Source organism: Carassius gibelio, chromosome B16 (assembly GCF_023724105.1).
Source record: "Carassius gibelio isolate Cgi1373 ecotype wild population from Czech Republic chromosome B16, carGib1.2-hapl.c, whole genome shotgun sequence".
Lineage (NCBI taxonomy): Eukaryota > Metazoa > Chordata > Actinopteri > Cypriniformes > Cyprinidae > Carassius > Carassius gibelio.
The window spans coordinates 30,174,846-30,193,607 of NC_068411.1; the positions used below are offsets into that span (position 1 = coordinate 30,174,846).

General features: G+C 34.5%; 1 protein-coding gene across 2 annotated transcripts in view; it reads left to right on the forward strand.

Moving 5' to 3' along the window:
• Positions 1-18,762, forward strand: part of LOC127975424 (mannosyl-oligosaccharide 1,2-alpha-mannosidase IA) — a 150,087-nt gene that overhangs the window by 81,055 nt on the left and 50,270 nt on the right. For both annotated transcript variants that reach the window (XM_052579469.1, XM_052579470.1), the window contains exon 3: positions 13,493-13,608. In XM_052579469.1, coding sequence (XP_052435429.1) covers positions 13,493-13,608 — 116 coding nt within the window. The remainder of the gene's footprint in view (positions 1-13,492; positions 13,609-18,762) is intronic.

Genomic DNA, 18,762 nt, shown 5'->3' on the forward strand with positions numbered 1-18,762 from the left:
CACAGACCCCTGGGGTGAGCGCCCCCTGCTGGCCGCACTAACACCTCTTCCAACAGCAACCTCATTTTAGCTGTACATGTTTCTCCCATATTTTCCCGTATTGCATTTATTCAGCATTCTGTTGATTTCCTTCTTAATTGTATTCATCATAAAAGTGATGCACAGGTTTTAGATCATTAAAACTCAATCTGCAATTCCTGAAGGAGTGTGCAATGCTTGCTACAAAAGCATCATGTCTTAGGCTTCAGTTTTGGTAGCTGTAGATGTAACATTTTCTTTTCAGTATGCACATAAATAGTGCGTCAAACCTGAATCCAGGACTTCAAGTTTAAATAGAGCCTTTGCTACAAAATACACAAAACGGAACACATTCAAGTTTAAACCCAAGTTATTGATGAATTCAAACTCTGTTTATTTGTACATAAAACGTTCAAAAGATGAAGTAAAATAACTCGATTTTTACATGTTCTGAAGAAACTGTAATAAAGATGTAAAAAATTAAATAACATAATTAGATAAAAACTGAAAGTGCTTTTTTTAATTGAGCTTTGAACACATCTCTGACCCTGAATACGAGCAATAGTAATATCGATGCCGCCTTAATAAACAGCACTGGAGAATCATTCTGTCAGAGTAGCATCTTAATGTTTCTCTCCACTTCTTGTGATCAAGTTCATCGATTGCATCGGACCTGTAATCAATCGGTAGGATAAACCTGCAGATGCACTCTCAGTTAAATCCATGCATTCCTAACAAACTTGTTTGTAACACCTAATCAATGACAGCGCTGTCAGAGCCCATGCGCTCCAGACGCTGTCAAGGGGCACTAAATGTGCTAATGTAATTCAGTTTGTTCAGACGTTTCTCTGGCTGCGAGTTTGGATTTGCATACTGCTGATTCAGATGCATTTAAAGCACTCCTGTTAGAAAACGAAGAGGAATAGCTAGAGGCGGGTGAGCTCTTCGAATAGCAAACCATCCTAAATCTTTGCTTTTGTTAAAGTTGTGTATCACCAGGGGTGGACGGAATACACAATCAAGTACAAAGTATTTAGTACTCCTTTTTACTAGAGTAAATGACATACACTAAGTCATGCAAAATAAAGCACAATATGTAAGTAGCATGCATGCTAATAAGCAACTATTTAACAGTGAGAATTAGCCCTTGGATTAAGCTGTTACTAAAATACTTTGTTACTATTTATCGCTCGTGTATTTGTGAGCCAATCCCTGTTTCCAGCCCAGTGGGAAACAATAGTTTGGAATGGGAATGCTGCGTCTGTTATAAATGCTTTCAGACAGAAAGAAAAAATGCACTACATGCCGACTGGAATGTGCAAGACTCTGACCCTGGACCGTCTCCAAATCCGCCCCTGCACCCCCTGTGTCTGGTCTGGAGGCGCCGACGCAGAAGAGCATTGTGGGATTTTTAATGAAGCCAAACTCGATTTATCATGTGTCCATGGAAACGTTCGCTTGCTTTTCACCAAAACTGAGACAAACTAACAATCAGAGCTGACCTTCATGTGACCTCCAGCATCTCGGCCTCTTCTGGCAACCGGATGAGAATGAAGTCCAGGAACTAAACCGAGCTGGCTCTCGCAGTTAAAGACACAGCCAAGACGAGATGTTTCAGCTCACTAAACAGAGAAACAACTACATATTTAGACAAAGCTCTACACACTCAGATTTCAATTGCATATAAAACTGTATACAGTTTTTAATGTGATGCATATTTGTCAGTCATTAATACATTCATCATCAATAAATCTGATTTGTTTAAACATTTTAACTAATTTAAAACTGTTTGTTTTATAGACAATAGAGCCAAGTTTTTCAAATATATGCAAATGCATAATAAATGCATTGATTATCTAAATAAAATCTAAAAAACATAGCATAGTTTGTTATTTGTAAATACTAAAGTATTTAAATACACTATGCTATGGTTTTTGCGTTGCAGAAATCTAACTGGTTTTGTTTATGTATGGCTAATAAATATGAATCACAGTTTATTAGTTTGTTAAAACTGTGTAATCCAAATGGTTTGGAAACTTTACATGCATTTCAAATGCGTGCATGTTAAATGTAGGTATAAAAACATTTAAGTGCATGTAAAGTCCTGATGTTGATCTAACCTCGCATTTATTTATTTTTCTTCCGTGAAACACAGTTCACAGTTTAGAGGTTATTTTTGTCAGCTTCTATTTTACAAGGAAAGTTGATGATGATTTATGGTTTCAAGCTTCAGAAAAGCCAAAAGCATAATGATAGTCATGCATGTGTCATTACGACGTGCAATTTGAAGTTGTTATTCACTGATAATCTTTCCATTTGAAGCCCCTCTTAAATGTGTTTGCATTCAGTTAAAATGCCATTAATTCATGCATGTGATATGAAAATGGACATAAATGAGATTTGAGAACTGCAGCAGAGGGAAAAACTGTAAGTGGGACGTTAAAAACATGTAAAAATGGTCTTTTACGAGTAAAGTGTGCTTTTCTCGCCCCTACAAATAAAGATAAATGAATAGTCCTCATTGACACAGTGTTATTTTCTTCCATGAAACACTAAGAGAGCTGAGAGGTTATTTTAGGCAGCTTCCGTTTTCCAAAGAAAGGAGATGGTGATTAATGCTGTCAAGGCAAAAAAAAAAAAACACGTCATATGACATGCAGTTTTAAGTTTCAGTTTTCTCATCTGCTGGCTTTTTTTAATGTATTTGCACTGGCAAATGCACTGGATTTGCAATGTTTTCCTTTTTTGTTTTGTTTTTTTGCTTCTAATAAAAAAAAAAAAAAAAAAATATATATATATATATATATATATATATATATATATATATATATATATAAACAGCACAACTGACATGATAATTTCAGATTTAAGTTATTTTTTAGATTGATTTCGAATAAAGATGATGAAATGTGTAATGTCATGTTATTGTGTTATTAAAAACTCAACTTAATTAAGATATGCAATGCAACTTAATAAGTCTTGTTTCTATTTAGAGGAGCTCATTGTATTTTGTTGGGAGCTCATTGCATTGCATCTGCTCTAGTTTTCCCATCACGTTGCATGTAGAAAAACACAAGTGCGTAAGGTTAGTTGTCTTGACTAGCATTAACTAGTCGCATTCTGTCACTGATAACCCACAATAACAGATTAAAACTGGATGCAGCTCCTTATGTTCACAGCTGTAAGATGTAGGTCAATAACATACTGTACGCCATGCATTAAATGCATCCAGCTTGTCGTTAAACATGCCGTTATGACAGGAACACCAGTTTACCGGTCACAGGAACAGCCTGCTCCAATCTCACGTCTGTTTCCTGTAACTGTAGATTTGCTTTTCCAAGCATGTGCTTGCCATTCTTATCACACTTGTGTCCTTTAATCACATCTCATTTCCTAAACCGTCCACTGGTTCTCTTCTCGTCTCTGGAGACTCAGTTAGAGAGTAACAGTTCACTGCATTTGACACTTGCTGAATGCATGTTATTATAGTATTATTTATTATATGCCATTATAGTGTTTGTTATGGACGCCTGTTTCTTCCAAGGAAAAAATTTATATATAAGCTAATTGCGACTTTATCTCAACTTTTTTTTCTTAAAATTGCAAGTTTATATCTTGCAATTCTCACAATCTTAAAATCAGAATTACAAGGGAAGAAATTCAGAATCGTGAGATAAACTCAACAGTGCATAAAAAAGTCTGAATTACTGAATTATAAATGGTGAGAAATTTAAGTTTTAGTAATCATGTAAGGAAATATTCAGTCCTTTTTTTTATTAGTTCTTGTTTTTAAAAAGTATTTCTATTTTATTTCATTTAGAGTTCAGTTACTGAAAAAAAATCTAAGTTAATATTTTTCATATATTTATTATTTATATATAATGTTATTTCAGCTTTATAATTACCAAAAATACTTTAATATTTCTTATTTAAGTTTAGAATTAAAATGGTGCATCACAAACAAATATCAGTGTTTTTTTTATTTTTATAATTTGTTTATTTCACTCTAAACCATCTTATCCAAGTCATTTAAGAGCATGACTCTTGCTCACAGTGATGGCCTGCCAAGTCCTGTTTGATAATAATAATAATAATAATAATAATAATAAACAGTATTAAAATGATAAAAGATAAATTAAATTAAAATAATCTCCAAGTTAATTTTCTAATATATGCAATTACTAATGTTCACTCTATTTCTGTCCTTTTAAGTTGCATCCTGGTAATTTTATTGCCATTGTGTACAAAATGTAAGCATTTTTTGCAGTTGCTCAGTTCAAAATGTGTTGCATAACAGGAATGACCCCACAGATCTCAGAGTGTGAATGAAGCATATCAAGTGGACTGTGGTCTAGTGACCTTTACTCGTGTGTATCTGTGAAGTTTATAGACCACTTGAGACTTTTAGTGATTTTTTTGTTGTTTTTTGATTGAGTAGGTTTTGCATTCTTTACAGCAGACTTCTGTGCAGCATTACTTTTTTTTTTCAGCTTGGGGCCAAAGACCAACATCAATCGGCCAATGGGCATCGAGTGGAATTCAAGTTATTGATTAGTTTGACCCATGGTTTGACACCGGTGCATTATTGACAATAGACACATGACTTTTCAGGAAGGCTATGTCAATAGATCTATAAAACATTTTTAATGAGTTTCCTCCCCTGTCAGGAAGGACTTTAGCTTTAAAACATCAAGGCTCAAAGGGACTGGTTAAAGAAAGTCAATGAAGCTGAGACGAAAAGTTTTCCGATGACGGGTGCACACATGGGACGTAGCTCATTTGGTGAGGACTGATTTGGAAGAGTTCATACTGTACATCAGCACATCATTGCTTGTGTATCTCAGACTCCCATATCCCTGAAAAACGTCTGCTAAAACTTCTTTGTCAGCAAAGAACCGTGCTTTATTGAAGACGTTTTATTGCTGCGTAAACTGCCCCGTCATTTCCCACGAAACCTTGTGTTCTGCTGAGGAAGGTGGAAAGAGCTGGAAACGATCTGAAAGCTGTGGGAGGATTGATCTCTGCAGGACAGCATGGAGTCACAAGCACTTCCTGTACTGAATTTGAATTGAGGAATCAAACAGGATGCAGAATTACAGTTCAAAAAAGTTGAATTAAAATTAATTTAAAAGAAAAACAAGGTCTATATTGATGGATGGATGGATGGATGATGATAAATAGATGATGTATGGATGGGTAGATGATTTATAGATGGGTGGATGGATGGATAGATGGGTGGGTGGGTGTGTGTTTGATATTAAGATGGATGGGAGGATAAATGGATATTGGATGGATAGATGGGTAGATAGATTGATGATGGATGGATGGATGGATAAATGAATGCATGGGTGGATGAATAGATGATAGATGATGGATCGATTGGTGGGTGGTTGGATGGATGTGTGGGTGGATAAACAGATGATGGGTGGGTGGATGAATAAATAGAGGGGAGGTATGGATAGATAGATAGATAGATAGATAGATAGATAGATAGATACATAGATAGATACATAGATAGATAGATAGATAGATAGATAGATAGATAGATAGATAGATAGATAGATAGATAGAAGGAAGGCTGAGTTTTTGATATATAGATGGGTTTGTGGGTGGACGGATAAATGATGGATGGATCAGTTGGTGGGTGGTTGGTTGGATGAATGGATGTTGGATAGGTAAGTGGATAAATAAATGATGTATGGATGGGTGGATGAATAAATAGAGGGAGGGGATGGATGGGTGGAGGATATATAGATAGGTGGATGGATAGATAGAAGGATGGTGGGTGTGTGATAAATAGGTGGGTGGATGGATCAATTGGTGGGTGGTTGGCTGGATGGATGGATGGATGGATGGACGGACGGATGGACGGACGGATGGACGGACGGTTGAATAGGTAGGTGGATAAATAAATTATGGATGGGTGGGTGGGTGAATGGATGGTAGAATGGATGGATGGATAGACAGACAGATGGGTGGGTGTTTGATATATACTATAGGTGGATGGATGGATGGATGAATGGGTGGATGAATAAATAGAGGGAGGGAGGGATGGAGGATATATAGATAGGTGGATGGATAGATAGATAGATAGATAGATAGATAGATAGATAGATAGATAGATAGATAGATAGATAGATAGATAGATAGATAGATAGATAGATAGATAGATAGAAGGATGGGTGGATGTTTGATATATAGGTGGGTGGATGGATGATGGCTGGATCATTTGGTGGTTGGTTGGATGGATGGATGGATGGATGGATAGACAAGCAGATGGGTGGGTGTTTGATATATACTGTAGATGGGTGGGGGGATGGATGGATAGATGTGTATAGAAATATGTTGGATGGATAGATAGATAGATGATGGATAAATGAGTGGATGAATGGATGGATAGATGATAGATGGATGAATAAGTGGATCAAAAGTTGGGTAGATAGATGAAAGATGGATGGATTTGCCATTTACATACATATATACAAACAGCATGAGCTTTATTATAGGCATTGGCTGTTTTCAGCTCAGGTTCACCATCTGTTCAGTGTGTTTCAGCCATCTGCCCTACTGTACATATACATACTTATTTAGCAGCCATCGTGTGCTCACAGAGAGTTTTTATAACATCTCACAGACTTTACACTTAAAGTGCATGTACTTTTATGCATTTGGCAGGTGCTTTTATCCAAAGTGACTTAAGATGAAGGTATGCATTATAGCAAAGAACCCACACATGCTGTAGCTTGCAGAAGTACGTACTTGATAGAGCCGATCTTATTTTTACACAGAGATAGGTCTAATAGTAAAATCTGTTGACTTTAGCAATCTTTGTTGCATTAAGTAACCCTTTAAAAAGACTAAAAAGGTTTTTTCCTAAAGTTTGCATGCATGCTACTCAAAACATGCTGAAGATATTTTAATGTCCTTTCAGATTCTGGTTCTTAACAAATGTATCTTTTGTAATCTTAATTTTTAAGGGTCAGTATGGTTTAATCCCAGAGATATGGCGATGTCAATGTGGCCCCATCTGCTCATGTTGAGATCTTAAAGGGGGGTTAATATGAGTTTAGAAAGATGGCAGAATCAGTTTTTTTGGTTGGTCCATTAGTAAGATCTGTTGACTTTAGTCATCTGTTGTTGCATTTTACCCAGATGTGATTTTATGTTTATCCAAAATCACACTATTGAGATCTGACGCTTTTGTTATATTAGTAATTGTGGCAGTGAGATCAAATGGAGAGCAAATTCAGTCTGAAGTCTTCTGTTTCTCAAATGTTTTTCCTGAGATTTTATTTCCTCCAATTTTTGTTTGGTATCCATCAGAACGTTTAGCCTGTTGCACTTGTATCCATCTGCTTGCGTTGAATCAAAGAAAACGCTGTATTTACTTTTAGTATGTGGATAAAAACAGCGGGATTAAATAAGGAAGCAGTTCGGCAGGGAATCCCTCGGGAATTACGAGGAAGATAATGAGAAACTGGCCACGAATGCACGACGGAGCACCAGGATTAAAGGAGATTGGAGAATTTGTTACAGTGATGAAATCAGAAGTCAACAGGGAAATGAGGGACTGTGGGATATTTCAGTCCGCTGACGGCGAGCTCATGTCTTCATCATGACGTCTGGTATTAATGATGGCCTTATCTACTGCGCTCACTAATCGCTGTTGACCAGTATTACCCAGAAGCCCCTTGATGACCATGAGAGACGTTTTTAGCTCAATCACTTTTCCTCTGTTTATGTTTAAAGTTCCAGTTACGCAGGAGCTACTTAAACAGATTAATTTCCTTGTGTTACAATTTAAATAAAAAACGTTTATGCATATGGAAAAATATCAAAAATGTATATTAAATATTTAATAAAAATATATTAACATATAACAGTGTTTCAGAAATACACTTGTCAGACTCAAACATTTTACTTAAAAGGTTTGAATGGAAAGAAAATGAACAAGATATTCATAAAGAGCTCATGTTTGCAATGTTATTAATTCATTTTTAAAAGCGATTTTATCCAAGATTGATCCATCTATGTTGAAAAATCATACTAATATGATTTTGAATGTAAAAATATTAACAGGATAGTTTCTTCATTTCGAAACTTGATGACACTTATACAGTCTTCTTGAAACAAGGGTGAAAGAAGAAGAAAAGGTGGACTTGTGATTAAAAGGGAAATGAAAAATACAGCTTTTAGCCAGACGGCTTGATATTATGGAGTGACGATTGAATGTAATGATGTTTTTAGGCTGTAAATATGTTCCTGCAACCGTTTTCACAGTTTTACTGATCTCTCATATCAAAGTGTGAAATTAAAGGTGAATCTGCAAGCTGGTTTTACATCGAGAGCTAATTAACTGAAGTTTCCACCAATCAAGAGGTCTATAGTGCACATTTCCATTGCAGTCTTTTTTGAGCTTGATGCATTTATTTGATTTATTTCCTGTCACCTGCTCATTTGATCTGAAAAGAGAAAACGAGGACCTTAAAGAGTGAATGACTGAACCCTTTACTGCAGCTCCATCAGATCCTCGATGTCATTTATCACTATATTATCGGTCGGCTCCCATCATCATCAGGTGTTTTATTAACGGTGAATAGAATTATTTATTTCAATAAATGTAATTGTTTAGATGTCGTAATATTTAGGCTATGATATGCGGCTAAATAAATCAAATCTAGAACTATGTAGGCAAATTTGTTATTAAAATAAAAGCAAATTAATAAAAAAAAGGACAAAAACAACTTAATTGCAAGACACTAGTAGTAAGTCAGTGGTACTAAAATTACATTGCAATGTGTTTGCGTCAGAATAACAGCCCTTCTGTTTATGTCTATTTAATTCATCTAGAAATGAATCATTTTCACACAAAATGAAAAATGACCATTTATTTATTCAAATGCATCTTGTTTTCAGTAGTAATTCTCCACACTTGAGCCTCCGGGGCCTGCAGCGCACTGCATTAAAGATCATTTTGTTCAGAAAGCAGTTTATCATCAGCTCACAAACACTGCTGACGCAGCAGAGCGACGCTAGATCAATGTCACATGTGACTGTAATCCGTTTAGTAGATGTAAGGAACGGCTCGGAGATCTTTTGTGTATTCGATGTGCTTCTGATAATGACTGGCTTTTGTTTAGACTCGGTTGTTACAAAAGTGATTAAGTCGAATGATGTCATTCGACCCGTCCTTATTTAACACCATCTTAATAACTCTGACACACTATAACAGTTAGCCAACGGGTAACTTTATTTATTTATTTGTTAGTCTGTTTGTTTGTAACTTACTGAAGTTAATATTACTTAAATGGGGGGTAAAAATAGATGTTTACTTCATAAGACTACTCTGAGCATTTTATGCAGCCAGTCACAGATCATATTTCACCCCAAAAATCGTCGAGGACAGGTTACATATAATATGAGTTGTTTATATAATATGTGTATTGTGTACTGTACCATTCAAAACACAGAATAGGCAAGGCAAGTTTATTTATATAGCACATTTCGTACACAATGGTAATTCTAAGTGCTTTACATAAAAGAAAGTAAAATAATCATGAAGAACAAGAATAAAACAAGCAATTTTAAAACTTTTTACATTTATAAAAAAAAATTGACTTATTTAAAATGAATTTAAAACAGTTAGAAAATGATTTCACATAAAAAAAATAAAAAAAAAAAAAAATAAAAAAATAAAAAAAAAACTGAAAATATAGTGCAATCAGTTCGGACATTGCACAGTGCTCATTCAATAAATGCACAGCCATACTCTAAATCAGATTTACTTCTTTATTGTATTTATACGTTATCGAATTTATTAATATATTTATTAATTTAATATTTATTCATATCTTGTTTATTAAAATTAACTTTATAAAATTTTACATTTTAAAATTTAATTTTTATTTGTATTTAAATTAAATGTAAAATTTTTGGTTTTTCAGCTATTCTGGACTTTTGTTTTTGTTTTTTTGCCAAGGCAACATTTCTAAATTAAATTTTTTTTTGTGTGTGTGTGTATATATATATATATATATATATATATATATATATATATATATATATATATATATATATATATATATATATATATATATATATATATTTATTTATTTATTTATTTATTTATTTATTTATTTATTTAATTTTTTTATTATTATTATTTTTTTATGAATAGTTTAGTTGTGGTAGTTTAGAGTAGTTTTGATTAACAGTAACAAAACTAGATTAGTTGAGATACACTTGATGACAGACAGAAAGCAAGAATTGAAGGCACATCACAAAGAGCACAAGTAATAAACGCTCAACTCTTGATGTGCTTCCACTGAAGTGTTAGGATTGACTTTGTGTTTCCCAGACCTGTCTGAAGTCCCGTGCTGAGACAGAGATGTGGAGATGCGTTGAGATACTGTAGAAGAGCTCACCGTCTGTGCCTCAGATTAAACCCGACCGGCTCTGAAAGTCTCCAGAGTCTGGCGTGATCGCATTCGGCTCTGTGCCACTAATGAGAGGATCGTGATCACTGCAGGAGATCACAGCGCTGCTGACCTCATCAGCCGACCCGGATCGGGATTAGACCAGGGTCAGAGGTCAAGAAGGACTGCGGTGAGAGAAGGGAAATGTGGAACGACGAACAGCTCCTGGGACGTCCGACGTGATAAGAACTGATAAAGAAGATTAATGTAGTGCAGAGAGGATGAAGAGCAGATCATGTGTTCGGGGTTTGGCTGTGTTTGGAAGTACGTACCTCTATATACATTTCTGCAAAACTCTATCACTGCAGTTTCCAGTTGAAACACTAGAGGCAGTAAAACTCAGACAAATTTTATTGCTTTTCACACAAAGTATGATTTACAGGTACAGAGTTTCGATTTATAAAGCTTGATTATCACACGATTACTTGCAGAATATTGTGTTGTGACTTCAAAACAATTTTAGCATCCTGTGTGACTTTTGAATGTTGTCGTCACTTATGCAGCTTCATATGCATGAGTTGTGGATTCTGTCATATATGTGGATTCCTAATAGCTACAATATGCACCTCAAGCAGCGTAATAAAAACACATCAAAAAGTGATAAAAGCATGCCAGGGTCACATATTGAACCTGTGAAACATGTGGAAAGATACAAAATAACTGTGTTGCAGAAAACATATTTTCATGAGCCTTGCTTAAACACGATCCATCTTCTGATTTATAGAATTTACACCTGAAGAGATGCGGATGGAAATCTTCATTTATACATAATATTAGACTTTTTATTAATCAAGGATGCATTCAGTTGATCAAAAGTGACAGTATAGACATTTATGATGTTACAAATGAGTCAAATGAATGTTCTTTTCAACTTTCTTTAAGTTGAAACTTCTTTATTACAACTTAAATTGTAATAATATTTCACAATTTTTACTGTATTTGTTTTTGATCAAATAAATGCATATTTGAATATATGTATGCATATATTTTATTTAAATCTTTACATGATTATGCATTGTTTCTGCATGTTTCTGTGTCTAAGCCTATGTATATTTATAAAAAAATGTATTTTATTGTAATTTTTTCCACATTGTTGTAAATTATTTTTAATGCATCTGCACGATTATTTATTAAATTATGTTTTTGTGCCTTTGCACTTTTAATCTTTTAAATGAATCTGTTAATTTATAAACAGATTTATATACAAAAAGATTTTGCATATAATAAAATGTCAATTAAATATATGTTTAAATGCATTTTGTAATTTTGTAATGTTTTACATTATTTTTAGTTGCATTTATATTAAAAATTAACATTTTAAAAATGTATTTAGTAATTTATTTCACATTCCACATTTTCATTGCCTTTTCTCTTTTTTTATTAATCTGTTAATTTATAGAAAATATTTATAAAATAGCATTTTGCACATAATTCGGCTTGTTTACACTGAATATTTTACACTTAATAAACATTTACACACACGGTCCAGAATTAACACATGCCAACTGCACGTAAAATTGGCTTTGGATTTGGTGCGTGACTTTATAAAGAAGTAATGCAAGCACTTCTATGATTTTATAGCTGTTTTCACACCATGGGTCACACAAACTGTGAGGTCTCTCTTCTTATCGCACCACGTTTCCTTCGTTATTTGTGCCGGCAGAGCTGTTTTTCATATGCATCCAAACTGATGTAACATCTGTATTTACCTGCAGGAGCCCGAAGCATTTCAGAGTATTTTCCTCTTTTATTTGCAGTTATTCCCTCACTTTTAGACCTGGTTTTGTACACACGCTGGTGCTCTTGTTCAGCATGACTTGATATCAGCGTGTAATATATGCAGCATTGCTCAACGTTGCATCACATTATCACACTGGCACACGACGCCTTGGGCTCGTTTTAGGTTACGTCTCATTCGCACCCGTTTCTTCAGATCCTCTCGCAGTATTTCTAGGGAGGTCATGGGAAAGGCTGTGGCCTGTGGGTGTTGCTTTTTCATTTCTTTTTCACAGTTCTTAAGCTCCTAATTGAAATGCTCATTAAATGTGCAGCGGCGGGGTTTTGGGAGTCGACACGCTGCGTGCGTTTTGAGGTTGAAACACATCGTTTATGTTGCCTCATTTGGACGAATGAAATATTTCAGCGTTTGTCAGCTGTACTGTACATATGAAATGTGTTTTGTGTGATGGGCTGACTACCTCCCCGCACTTTCCTGAAGCAATAAAGAGCTTGTTTTGTGCACATTTTCTACATTAAAGGAGGTGAAGCTCGAGCAAACTCATTCAAGGTCGAGTGCATTAAACGAAAGCCTCTGAATATTTTTCATTAAGGATGTGAAGTGAATTTAATAACTTGAAATGAAACGCAGCTAAAGCTCTGGAGTCGTGGGACTCGTCGTGTGAGACGAGGGAGTAAGGGACGGGATGTTTTGTTGTTTGAGACCCGTGCACGGTTTGTTTAATTTCTGCCATAACGAAGGGTCAGTTTAACATTGTGCAACATCTCAACCTGAATAAATAGAGATGCAACGTTCTTGTAGCTCAGTTGCACGAACTGAAACAATGTGGAACTTGAATGCAAAAGTTGAAAAAGATGCATATGTCACAACAGTTTGTACTATTTTAATGTTTAGATCACATCTAGCACTTGCTTTAAAAGAATAGTGATCGATTAAGCAGTGATTTAACCCTTTAAAAGCACTGTATGTTGAAGAGTGCCTTCCTTTTAAGAGCACACGTTGATTTTGTTGTAACTTTTTTTTAAACCGTGCACTTCTTTGCAGGATGTTTCCATTCACTTGTTACACACTGCATGAAAGGCCATTTAAAAAAAAAAAGTAATTTAGCATGTTGCATTTCTCAAGACATTGTCTAATTAAACTGATAAACAGTTCTAGTGCTTTGATGGGAAATCCACTGTTTTACATTGAGAACCAGTTGAGAACTGCTGTATATCTCTTGAAATGTAAAGATGCATTGTGTGTTGTGTTGTGTTTGCAGGTGGACTCCGAGGAGCTTCAATCGTGGATTCTCTGGACACGCTGTACATCATGGGTCTGATGGAGGAGTATGAGGAAGCCAAGGAATGGGTCCAAAACAACCTGGACCTGATCTCGGTGAGCAAACACAGTTGGGTTGCTTCTCTGTGGATCAGCAGATCTGAAGTAGCTGTGAATCGCATGCACTTGTGTAAAAGCCCTCTATTGATCCAGAATCAAACCGAAGTCCAGTCCTGAGAATTGAGACGGTTTTGGCCCGGATCACACACTTGTGGATATAAAGAGGTTCTGAATGGATGCCACCAGGATAATAGTGTGTCAGAGAGGCTGATCTAGTTTGCACTTTTCTACTTCGATGACTAGAAGTTTGAATTTCATCACTCTTGAGATTGAGATTCGTGACAGCTTGTTAAACCTGTGATCGCTCTTATTGCATTCTGACGCAAGACAGGACAAAAACTGCTCTGATCGTTCCTGAAGCAGTTCATTAAAGGCACCAGTGCTGTTTTGAATGCCGTGTCGGTGGTGCGTGTGCATGATGATTGGTCTTTTCTGAGTGTCGGTGAAAGTGATGGTTCTTCTACAGCAGCCCAAAATTCATATAATTTAGCCCTATGCATAATGGCTTTGGATTGTAGCTAAACATGAAGCAGCTTATGATATCTTGCCTATTTTGTAGTTGTGTTAAACTAATGAAATGTAACCTTTTGAATTTCTTTGAATTGCAATTAACTAAATTCTTGATTTTACAAAAGCACAAACAAACACAGAGTTGTGCAGTAGTTAGCTCTCTATGGCAGGACCAGCAACAGTCTCTCTCTCTCTCTCTCTCTCTCTCTATCTCTCTCTCTCTCTCTCTCTCTCTCTCTCTCTCTCTCTCTCTCCATGTGATGATCTCAGAGTCCGGTGGCGTAGCAGTAAAGCGTCTGAGGGGTTCAATGGTGAGTTTGTCATAAAGACACGCCGTGTAGATTTTACTCTGCACACTTTGTCATAGAGAGATGTGTTTCAGTCAATCTCCTGCCGCAGTCTTCGCTCTTCAGCTGACAATTTGCTCACTGATGGAGAGCAGAGCACTTCAGTGCGCGCCCGTCATGCTCTATGACTGCGAAACCATGCCAGAGAGTCTCTAATCGCAGCAGAAGATGGCACTCGATGTGTCTGTATGAGTGAGGAAGAGACTTATTCTCAACAAATCAAAGTTTAGAGCCAGATCCATCAGTGGATGGGCACTGGACCGTAACTGTGACCGTTTGACCAGCGCCTCATAGTGTCAGTTCACATACCCCAAATAAGTGATAAACTATTTCTGTTTTCAGGGTTTTTTAGTGTATTATGACAGAATATTGTGCATATTTATTAATTTGATTTGTTTGTTCATTTTTTTTAATCTATCTGTTTAGAGGGAATTTTTGTGATGTGTGTGTGTTTGGTTAAATGTTGACCGTGTGTGTGTATTTCCGTCTTTATGGAGAAAAAAAATATATAATATCAAATATGATTCGAATATATTTGTTTTTACAATTTTGACAATATTTTGCAAATGTATTTATTTGTTTGTATATTAATGTATTCAATGCAGAGTAAAATATAAAACTAATTGCTTAAAATATTATTTTATATTATTATTATTATTATATATTATTAAAATTATTATATATTATTTATTAATAATATTTGCTATATATATTTATTGAATATTGCCAGAATGCTTTGTGAATTTAATTTCACTAGAATTAAATCAAAATTTATGAAAAATGTTGAAATATTACTTAAATATACATTTGATTATATGATTGATTATATTTGTTTATTTATTTATAATAAGTTTTTATTTTATTCATGCATATATCTTAGTAGAGAATATTTGGACAAACTACTTTAAACATTATTTAAATAATATCACATAATATTTTGTAAATTTAGCTTATCTATTTTGCAGAGAATGTTTTGTGATCTAACTACTTTAAATATTATTCAATTTATTTAGTGAATCAAGACGCAATTTTGTATATATTGATTCATCGATCTTCCTTTGCATAGAAACATAACTTAAAACAATATTTCGTGAATTTAGACATATGCCTGTAGTGTAAATTAAGAAAGACATTTATTTTCAGCACTTCTTCTGTTTCTGTCTTCGCTCCTCCGCCGATACCAGTAAGACTCTTAAGTGGCTCGTTACGTCTCTCCCGCTTCCCTGAGACGTTTGTAGCTCATAAATATGTATATGTGTGTAGAACTCAGTCTGCAGTCCAATATCGGACGTCGGGAGGCGAAGGTGGGCGAGATTGAGGGCTGCGATCGGGTCAGACAAGAGCAACAAGGAATGACTTTCCAGATCCAGCCAGTCAAATGTGACGAAGCATGGATCTTGTAAAACGACGGTGAGATTTGTCTTCCAAATAGCCGGCGTCCGTGAGCAGAATGACTGCTCGTGGGCTGGAATAAACAGTTTGTGAGTTCAGCATGGATGCTGTCAGAGAATGAATGCATTCAGGGGAATGACTCCCTCTTGGTTTTTTGGGAGTTGGAGCCGAACACGAACAGAGCAGAATCCTAACGTCCGTGTTGATGCTGCGCGACGGTAATCTGATGAGATCCTTTCTGTGCTGCTGATGAGATTCACAGTCTCAGCATAAAGGGTCATTTCTGCTCTCCAAGAAGCATTTTCTTATTAGCGTCTCTGATTTGATTGCCCCATTAGTTCTTTCGGAGAAACACGCTAGCTTGTGTCGGTTCGTCTGAGTAAATGATTGGCAGTATTGGAGGTGCACCGATTTATAAATCTAAAACCGATATTAATATTTTAACACTTTTCCTCAGTTTAACTGCCACTGCTTATGTTAGTTCAAGTGTAATCAGTTGTGCATTTCTATTAGCATTCAAATTCCTTCATTACATCCATTTGCAGAAATAGACAGAATAACAGTATTTTGCATTGCGACCAGTTATAACTAACCAAATAAATAAATACACACAGACACACACATCCTCTCGCTCTCTCTCTCTCTTACTTCTCCTGAAATTAAACAAAATATAAAAATCATTATTAAAAAGTAAAAAAAAAAATATATATATATATGTATACAGTACAGACCAAAAGTTTGGAAACATTACTATTTTTAATGTTTTTGAAAGAAGTTTCTTCTGCTCATCAAGCCTGCAGTTATTTGATCAAAAATACAGAAAAAACAGTAATATTGTGATATATTATTACAACTTAAAATAATAGTTTTTAAATGTATTATACTTTAAATGATCATTTATTTCTGTGATGCGAAGCTGAATTTTTCGGATCATTATCACATGATCCTTTAGAAATCATTCTAATATGATGATTCATTATCAAAGTTGGAAACAGTTCTGCTGCTTAATATTTTTCAGAACATGTGATGCTTTTTTAGGATACTTTGATGAATAAAAAAAAGAAGCTATGTTTTTAAAATATCAATATTTTGTAATAACAATATACACTACTGGTCAGTAATTTGGGGTCAGTCATTTTTTTTCTTTTTTTTTAATAAATTCAATACTTTTATTCAGCAAGGATGTGTTAAATTGATAAAAAGTGATAGTAAAGAAAATATATTATTAGAATATATATTATTAGATTTTTTTTTTTTTTGAATAAATGCAGTTCTTTTGAACCTTTTATTGATCAAATATATTCGACAGCAGAACTGTTTCCAACACTCATAATAAATCAGAATATTAGAATGATTTCTAAATGATCATGTGATCGACTGATGTTACATGTGACACTGAAGCTGGAGGAATGATGCTGAAAATTCAGCTTTGCATCACAGGAATAAATTATTGTTTTAAAGTATATTCAAATAGAAAACTATTATTTTATGTTGTAATAATATTTCACAATATTACTGTTTTTTCTGTATTTTTGATCAAATAAATGCAGGCTTGATGAGCAGAAGAAACTTCTTTCAAAAACATAAAAAATAGTAATGTTTCCAAACTTTTGGTCTGTACTGTATATAATAAAACACAGATTTTATTTCAGTTAGCTGTCCAAGCAACTTTTCTAATTATTACTTGATCGTCTTAATTAAAACTAAAAATTAAACCAAAGTATTAAAAATGATAGACACAACAAAAAAACTAAAGACAAAACCCACACCCAAATAAAAATGTTTTCATCACATATTTAATCCCCAAATCTCATTATGCTAATGCACAGAAATCTCATTGCTCTATATTTTCTTTTAAGTTATGTAATACTGTTATTAAAAACTCCATACAGGGCACTGTATATAGAAACACTCTCGCTCACGGGCGACTCTTGATGACAGGGTTAATTAACGTCCTCAGCTCGTTAACATGACACTTTTTTTAAGGGACTGAACACTTTTGCATGTTACAAGCACAAAAACAATCATTTCAATCAATGTCAGAAACTAGCGAGCTAAACCAGTAGTAGAACTGACCGTGTCGAGTAAACATGACAAACCGAATCAACTGAGTGAATCATGATTCAAAGTCCTGATTCGAATGTTCAAACGATTCACTGCCAGTAACCAGATCAAAAGAGTCATTCTTTATTTATTTATTTATTTATTTTTGCCAGAGTGCCATGCATCTCTCTCTCTCTCTCTCTCTCTCTCTCTCTCTCTCTCTCTCTCTCTCTCTCTCTCTTCTGGAGCTTGTTGCTATCGAAGCAAATAAAGCTCCTGGGTTTGCTCTCTGAGCTCCTCATCACCTCACTGATCCTGTCGTCCTAAAATTAGATCCGTAGAATCAGCTCGCTTTCAGTTCATGCCGGGAATCAAAATGAAAGGGAAAATAAGATAATAAGAGGTGATGCATTCTGGGAAATATGAGTGTTCTTCAGCTCTGGAACACAAAAGTTAGTTTATGAAATATGATGAATATATAAACTATGCTTATGTTAATACAGAATCAACATTTAAATTTTAATCTAATCCTGCATCCTGTTTGCTATCTCTATTCAAATTCAATTCAGCTTAAATATTTACATTTAAATTTGAAAAGCACACAATTTAGATAGTTTTCAATAATTTTTACAGACCCTCCCCCCTTAGAATTTTTTTTTTAAATGTTAAATTACTATGTTATTTTAGTGTTATTTACATAAATAACTATTAATATATTAAATATTCAATATTTAATAATTAATCTAAGTAATAAATAATTTAGAATTAATTATACTATATTATGGTGTTTATTAACATGTGATCATCTAATTTATTAAATATTTAATTTAGTTTTTAATTTTTGTTTGTTTATAAATTT